General features: G+C 57.0%; 1 protein-coding gene across 16 annotated transcripts in view; it reads left to right on the forward strand.

The window, feature by feature from the left end:
• The window catches only part of GRIK5 (glutamate ionotropic receptor kainate type subunit 5), a 61008-nt gene extending 55117 nt beyond the window's left edge, over positions 1-5891 (forward strand). For all 16 annotated transcript variants that reach the window (XM_084960965.1, XM_084960966.1, XM_084960975.1 and 13 more), the window contains 3 exons: positions 143-271; positions 366-487; positions 4885-5891. In XM_084960965.1, the coding sequence (XP_084817091.1) occupies positions 143-271; positions 366-487; positions 4885-5313 (680 nt within the window). In that variant the 3' untranslated portion in view covers positions 5314-5891. The remainder of the gene's footprint in view (positions 1-142; positions 272-365; positions 488-4884) is intronic.
• The last annotated feature ends 2486 nt before the right edge of the window (positions 5892-8377 follow it).

Below are 8377 nucleotides of genomic sequence, written 5' to 3' on the forward strand. Positions count from 1 at the left end.
ACCAGACCGAAGGTGCACAGGGAGGCTACTGGGAATGTGGCAGAGCCGGAAGGAGAGGCCGTGGTGAGGGAACATTTAGGGTTTGGGTGGGCAGGGCTCCGGGACTCCGATGGCCAGTCACCCCATCGTGTGCCCCGTCCAGGCTCCCCGTTCCGGGATGAGATCACACTGGCTATCCTGCAGCTTCAGGAAAACAACCGACTGGAGATCCTGAAGCGCAAGTGGTGGGAGGGTGGCCGGTGCCCCAAGGAGGAGGACCATCGAGCTAAAGGTCAGCCACCCCCACATGCCGTGCCCTTCCCAAAGGCCCTTTGATGCCCCTGGTCCCCACAGCCCCACCCATGGCTCTCCCCATCCACCCCCAGGTCTGGGCATGGAGAACATCGGCGGCATTTTTGTCGTGCTCATCTGTGGCCTCATCATTGCCGTCTTCGTGGCAGTCATGGAATTCATATGGTCCACGCGGAGGTCAGCAGAGTCGGAAGAGGTGAGGAGGCTGGTGGAGGGTGTGGGGAAAAGTGGGACCCTAGGGGTGGGGACGGGAAGACCATTGCCTTAGGAGCCATTATGGTAGGAATGCAAGAGGTAGAGGGCCACCTGGGAGCCAGGGGTGGGGGGTGAGAGAGGATCAGAGACCCCAGGGGTCGAGGAAGCCCACGAAGCAGTGAGAGCAGTGGGAGAGAGGGTCCAGGGGCACGACGCAGGACCCAGGAAAGGGCACAGGCGGGGGAGGAGCCAGAAGAGGCACAGAGAGGAGGATATGGGGAGAGGCTGAGGTGGAAAAGCCAGAAGAAATAGGAGAGACAGAGGCAAGGAGAATGCAGCTGAATGCGACAGCCAGGAGAGGGACTAGCTGGCTAGTCTCACGCCACATGCAGGCATGGTGCTACCCAGCCATACTCCTCCACGGCCGGACCTGGCACACTCCCACCCTCCTTGGTGATTCCAACCTCCCCCCCTCCCTACCAGCCCCCCCACCCCCCCACCCTGCTTTGAGTGATGACCTTGCTTCTCCTGCTGAGAGAAGCAGAGGAGTCCGAGAGCGAGAGCGTGCCGGGCCCCACCTCCACATCTCGCTCTCTCCACTCGCCCCCCTGTCGGCTGCTCCAAATGAACAGCCCTGCTCCTCGCCAAGGCACCCCGCACCTGTGCCCTGTCCCCTCCTCTCTCGCCTTCCCAAGGACATGTCCCAGCCCTTCTCTCCTTCACTCCTGCCTCATCAGTCTCCTCTCTGCACTGGCTCAAGCCTGGCAGCACACAAATGTGCTGTCATTCCTCCCATCTTCAGGAAAAGCCTCTCTGGACCCCGCTTCCTCTCCGGCCTCCGCCCCACTCCTCCCTTCCGTTGCAGCCTTGGCGGAGTGTGTTCCTCTGCTCTTTCCAGTTTCCATCCTTCCATTCATTCTGGGACACCACCTGTCCCGCTTCTGTCCCCACCTCTCCACTGAAGCCAGGCTCCTCCCCAGTGACCTCCACGTCTGAAATCCAGTGCCCGAGTCTCCCACCTCATCGCTGTGAGGTGGCCATGGGCTGCAGCACAGCTGGTCCATGTCTCCTCACGACCCTTCCTTCCCTGCTCCTGCCGCTTTTTCCTCCTCCCTCTCTGGCACTCTTCTGTTGGCAGGATCTAGGGCTCGGTCCTTAGATTGCTTCTCTTCACTTTCTCCACTCCTTAGTGATCCCATTTAGTCGAATAGTCTGTAAGACCATCTGCAGGCTGATGATTCCTCTATTATTTATCTTTTGCCACATAGCAAATCATCCCCCAGTTTAGCAACTTAAAACAGCAAACTTTGGAGTTCCCATTGTGGCTCAGCAGCAACAAATCCGACTAGTATCCATGAGGATGCAGGTTCGATCCCTGGCCTCCCTCAGTGGGTTAAGGATCCAGTGTTGCTATGAGCTGTGGTGTGGGTCACAGACGAGGCTTGGATCCTGCGTTGCTGTGGTTGTGGCGTAGGCGGGGCAGCTGTAGCTCTGATTCAACCCCTAGCTTGGGAACCTCCATATGCCACACATGTAGCCCTAAAAAGCAAAAACAAACAAACAGCAAACTCATATCAATTCACAATCTCTGTAGGTCAGAAATCTGGGAGCAGCTTAGCTGGGTGGTTCTGGCCGCCCAGCGAGGTGACTGAGTGATGACATGGAGAGGCTAATGCCATTGAAAGAAGAATTTGTTTCTTACATTTTCTGAGAGGAAAGGGCTTGACATGCCACATGGCAGGGCCATAAGGGAAGCGCCAGATTTGGTCAGGAGGCAAAAGGATGGCGAAACCTAGGCCAGAGCTATTATTAGGGTTTCTGTGGGAAAGGCAAGGCAGGTAGGGAGGTGGCTTAGGGTTGGGCAGTGTGAATACTGTTGGCAGGCTCTGGGCTAAAAGAGTGGTCTCTGAGAGGAGTTCCCTCTGTGGTGCAACAGGATCTGTGGCATCTTTGCAGCACCAGGACACAGGTTAAATCCCTGACTCAAGCAGTGGGTTAAAGGATCTGATATTGCTGCAGCTATGGCGTAGGTCACAGCTGTGGCTCAGATCTGATCCCTGGCCTGGGAACTCCATATGCTGCGGGGTGGCCAAAAAAGAAGAAAAAGAAAAAGAATGGTCAAGGAGTTCCCTTTGTGGCTCAGAGGAAATGAATCTGACTAGTATCCATGAGGATGCAGGTTCAATCCCTGGCCTCACTCAGTGGGTTGAGGAGCTGACATTGCCGAGAGCTGTGGTGTAGGTCGCAGACACAGCTCTGATCCCACGTGGCTGTGGCTGTGGCAAAGGCCAGCGACCCCTAGCCTGGGAACTTCCATATACCACAGGTGAAGCCCTAAAAAGCAAAAAAAAAAAAAAAAAAAAAAAAAGGTGGTCCTTAGTTTTCTAGTACCTGGTCCTGGGTTGACTGGGAGATACTGGCTTGGTGTGTGAGAGTCAGATAAAGGGGGTGCATAGACTCAGGATTGGTTGGTTTTCTATGAAAGGCAGGCTCCCAGGCCTTGGCCATCCCTGAGAATCAGCTAGCTCTAGGAGGGAGCTAGACACATCCTAAGCTAGAGAGAATGAAAATACACTCATTCACATGGCAGTTGGCAGGAGGCCTCAGTTCCTCACATAGGGACGTCTCCATAGGGCTGCTTGAGTGTGTCACACAGTGGCAGCTGACTTCCCCCAGAGGGAGTGATCTGAGAGAGCCAGGCGTAAGCCAGAATGTCAGCTGACCTCACCTTATTCTGTTGCTCATGCAGCAACCCTCATAGAAGGCGAAGGGGATTACACAAGGGTGTGAACTCCCCTAGGGCAGGAACTTGGAGGCTGCCTGTCACAACCCCCAAATGTGCATGCCTCACAGGAACCTCTCCCTAACCCACAATTTGTAATTTCAGCTCCACACTTGACATCCATGTGGTTGTGCATGACATCACACGTCCAACATAGAGTTCCTGACCACTCATCAGGCAACACCGTCATTCCCGAAACTCAGACCCAAATATGCCGAGTCACCCTTTACTCCTCCCTCATCCTCACACACCCTCCTTTTTCTTTTTTTGGCATATGGAGGTTCCCAGGTTAGAGGTTGAATCAGAACTGCAGCTGCCAGCCACAGCCACAGCCACAGCAACTCAGGATCCGAGCCAAGTCTGAGACCTATACCACAGCTGACAGCAATGCCGGATTCTTAACCCACTGGGTGAGGCCAGGGATCAAACCTACGTCCTCATGGATACTGGTTTCCACTGCGCCACAATGAGAACTTCTCCTCACACCCTCTTATCTGATCTCTTAGCAAAAACTGTTGGCTCCACCTTCAAAATATACCCAGAATTCAACCCCTTCTCACCTCCTTGGCCACCACCACACTGGTCCAGCCACCACCATCTCCTGCATGGTGATAGCAGCTCCCTGGTGGGTTCTCTGCTCTTGCCTTTGGCTTCCCTACTGTCTATTCTCAACACAGCTCCAGAACGAGCCTGTGAAAGCACAGCAGTTGTCAGTGGTTCCCATTTAACGCAGAGTAAAAGCCAAATCCTTACAGGGGCCTCTGGGCCTTACACAAGCCAGCGTCCATTGCTCCTCCTCTGACCTCATCTCCTCCCCGTCCCCCTTGCCGACCCCACTCTGGCCACCCTGAGCTCTAGGCTCCTCTAGGACCTCACCCTGCTCCCACCACTGCCTTTGTCTACTTGCAGGTTCTCTTCTCCATGAGTCTTCCCTAACCTCCCATCTCAAAATTCAGCATCGCTTCCCACTCCCACACCCACCTCTTTTCCCAATTTTTCCCTTAAAGCACTCATTCATCACCATCTAACATACTAATATTTACGTGCTGTTGTTGTTCTCTGCACACTGGAATATAACCTCTATGAGGGCAGGGATTTGTCTGTTTTGTTCTCTGCTGTATTCCCAATGCCCAAAACAATGCCTGTGTTTTGGGCATTGGGAATGTGTTCAACGAATATGTCTGGCAATGGTGACTGCGCGAATCAGTGACAGAGGGTGGAGAACTAGGAGGAGGGAAGGCCAGAAGTAGTTAGAAACTTGGGAGTGAAAAAAGAGGAAAGAGTAGGAAGAGAAGAGCGGATAGGTGATGACGGGCCGGTTTAAGAACAAATCCAAAGCGAGAAGTGGAGGAGAGACAGGAGTTGAGACGTGGAGAGGCGACATGAGAAGAGCATGGGGAAACCAGGGAACTATAAGGAGAGAGGAGAAGGAAGAGAGGAGGTGAAAGGGCATGCGGGAAAGAGAAAGTGAGGCCAAGAAAGAGAAGGGTGTGGAGTGGGGGGGGGGAAGAGCAGGGAGGTCGGAGAGGACCAGACAAAAGGAAGAGGGAGGGGCGGCGGCGAGGAGAGCGCCGGACGGTGACCACCGAATCCCGCCCCACCCGCGCCGCCCCCAGGTCTCGGTGTGCCAGGAGATGCTGCAGGAGCTGCGGCACGCGGTGTCCTGCCGCAAGACCTCGCGTTCCCGCCGGCGCCGGCGCCCAGGAGGCCCGAGCCGGGCCCTGCTGTCGCTGCGTGCTGTCCGCGAGATGCGCCTCAGCAACGGCAAGCTCTACTCTGCCGGCGCGGGCGGGGATGCGGGCGGCGCGCACGGGGGTCCCCAGCGCCTCCTGGACGATCCGGGGCCGCCCGGCGGGGCCCGGCCCTCCGCCCCTACCCCTTGCACCCACGTGCATGTCTGCCAGGAGTGCCGGCGCATCCAGGCACTGCGGGCCTCCGGGGCCGGTGCGCCCCCGCGTGGCCTGGGAGCACCCGCCGAAGCCACCAGCCCGCCGCGGCCGCGGCCCGGCCCCGCCGGCCCCCGCGAGCTGGCGGAGCACGAGTGACCACGGGCGGGGCCGGGCGGGCGCCCGGACTGACCGCAGGGACGGGGTCCTTCCCAGGCCCCGGCCACTCTCGTTTCCCTAGTGGGCGAGGGTCGGGACTTGTGCCCCAGGGCGCTGAACCCCACGATTTTGCCTTTGGCTCCGGGTGAAGTCCGAGGCCCGGCTCCAGAGCCTACCTGCGCCCCCTAGTGGACTCACCAGAGGGTGCCGCGAACGCCCGCATTTCGCCCCACCACTGCGGACAAGAGGAGCGCAGGAATCTTGGACTCCAGGGGCCGGGGACTGCGGGGGCCGCTCCCAGAAGCGGAAAGCAGTCTACAGGGAGAAGCCCATCCTGGGACTGCTCAGGCTCCCCGAGACTTGACGCAGCTCTCCTTACTTTTGGAGGAGTGGGGGACCTCTGGGCAGATGGGTGTCCCTGGGCGCCCTTCAACTCTTCTCTTTCTCTCTTTTTTTTGGGGAGAAATCTCGGAATTTCTATGAGACCCCCCACAGGGAAGGGGTCAGTTGGGCCCCCATCCCTCCCCCTGCCACACCCCAGTCCCTGTTGGAATAAAAAAAAGAACAAAACCCCAAAACTGGGGATACCTGGGTCTCATTTCCTGGGGTGTGAGGGCACTGGAGGCTTGGGCTCCCCTCCCCCCCAGGGCTACTGGGAACCACAGACCGGATGGACACTCCTGCATTTTCTCGATTCTACACCCTGCCCACAGACGACAGGTCATCCCAGGTCCGGCCAGCTGGCCCTTCTCCACTGACCTTCTCTCAGGACAGAAGGAGGCTGCGACAGAGACCCTGAGACAGATGGAGAAAGATGCGAGGATCTGGAAAGGCGGAGACACCAGGAAAAGGAGCTGTAGAAAGACAAACCAGATGGGGCTGGGGGTGGGGAGAGCAAATAAACTGCTCATGGTGGTGCCTGGGGTGGTCGGTGTGGTGGCAAATGTGTCCCTGGGTGAGAGTAATTTGGTGACTTTGTAATCGTGTGTGTGTGTGTGTGTGTGTGTGTGTGTGTGTGTGTCCGTGAGACCATCTTCCACTGTCTGTGACTGTGACCCTGTGTTTTTGCTGAACAGTGTATCTCCCCAGCCGCCGCCGAGACAGGGAGTGCGAGGTCCCAGTGGGGGTGGGGTGGGGAAGGCGAAGGGATGGTGGAGCAGGGAGAAGGGTGGGTCTGCTTCTGTCCCCGCCCTCCCCCGCCCTGCTGGAGGTTTCTGTGGAAACTGCAGCTAAGAAAGGACGAGTGAAGGTCACACAGCCAGAACCAAAATGAGGCCGAGTAGAAGGGGGAGAGATGGAGGGTTGGGGAGAAAGAAATGGGCGGGGATAGGGGAGAGACAGAAATGGGGTAAAAGGAGAGGCCATGGAGGGGCAGGGAGGGATGGGGAAATAGAGCAAAGAGGGAGACACAGGGAGACAAACCTTGCTAAGGTAGAAGCCTGAGAGAATGGACAAGGGATGAGGGGGAGCAGAGAAGTTAAGAGATCCAAGGAGTTTCGGCCAAGAGAAGCAGAGACTGAGGTGGAGCTGAGGCAGGTGAAAGAAGAAGCCGTAGAAAACTATGTGGAGATGGTAGGGGACCTAAGCAGTCAGAAAAGCTGGACTGAGAGAGAGGGACCTAGCGAGGGAGAGGCGCTGGGCTGGACCCCGCCTCTCGGGCAAGCGGCCCAGAGCTCGGGAGCTGTCCGTTCAGCACCGGCGTGCAGCATCTCCCTGTCCCCCCTGCAGGACCTGCCTGCCATTGCAGTGCTTGGGAGAGCCACATCCTGGGGCACCCAGCCCGGCACAAGGCACCCCTAGTCTCTACCTGGCTCCTCCTGGGTCTCGGACATTTGCCGTGTACGTGCTTCTCAGAGATAGGTGTGGGGTGGGCTTGTGTCTCAGGTTATCTCTGTTTCTGCATCTCGCACAGACTAATCACTGTCTCTGCCCTTGGGCAAGACTGTCAGTCTGTCAAGGTGACTAGAATATGATGCAGACACTATGGTCTCTCCCCCTACCCCTATCCCGATACCAATCAGCAGATCTCCCCTGGGGTCTCTCATTTCTGAGCCCCACCCCAAACCTGTCTCTGCTCTGTCTCCTCAGTCTTTATCTCTAAGTATCCCCAGCTGGCCGCATGTGTCTGCTTGGCTTTCTAGGTTCCAGTGTCTCTGTCACCTTTGTTAAGTAATTCTGTTAATCTCTTTCCATCCATTTTTTCATTTCTACCTTTGTCAGTCTCTCTGCCTTTGTTGGTCTTTCTGTTCATATTTGCCTCTCTCTGTCTCTGAGCTGTGTATGTCCATTTCTCCTCTAGGCCTCACCCTCTGTCTTGCCGAGTCTCCTGTCTCCATCTATGCCTGTGACCTTCGTAAATCTTCCTCCCCCACTTCCGCAGAGCCTCGCGCTGGGAGCACGATGCACAGTCATCAGTCTCACCAGGCTGAGGAGGGAGTGCATGAGGGGGGACACAAGCCTGTGTCTGGGGTACAGTGTGGGGGAGCAGGATCTGCCCCAGCCCAGCTAGAGAGCGGGAGAGAGAGCCAAGAATCTCCTGGGATCCTGACAACCCCTAGGCTTCTCCCCCCAGTCCCTTTCCCATGATCCAGACCCATCCCTGCAGGACAAGGTGGAGAGGGAAAAGATAATATGCTGACAGGCCCTCCTTCCCTTCTTCCCTCCCTCTCCCGCACCCAAGGGGGCAGAGTTGGAGAGGGGGGCCAACTACCAGGGCTAGAAGATATGGCTCCCCTCCTTCCTCAGTCTCCATGGAGACAGGCCAGGTCTGCAAGCCCAGCCTCCTTTGCTGCATAGGCAGCCTCCCTGTTACCATGGCAACAAGGGACAGCAGGGACGGATGGGGATGGGTCAGAGTACGGGATTGGGCTGAGGCTCTGGATTCTGGGGGAAGCCAAGGAACTCACCTCCTTGCCCTCTTCTATTCTCTGGCCCAGCCTCCCTGTGTATGCCCATCCTCCTGTGTCTTTGAATCTCTGATTCTGTCTCTCTCAGTTTTTATCTCACTCTGGCCTTCAGCCTTTCACACAGTTCGGCGACTGGGTCCTTACCTACCCCACCCACC

Source organism: Sus scrofa, chromosome 6, assembly GCF_054392235.1.
Source record: "Sus scrofa isolate SSC_HxYL_T2T_F1_AM1 chromosome 6, Sscrofa_HxYL_maternal_Yorkshire_Landrace_v2.0, whole genome shotgun sequence".
Lineage (NCBI taxonomy): Eukaryota > Metazoa > Chordata > Mammalia > Artiodactyla > Suidae > Sus > Sus scrofa.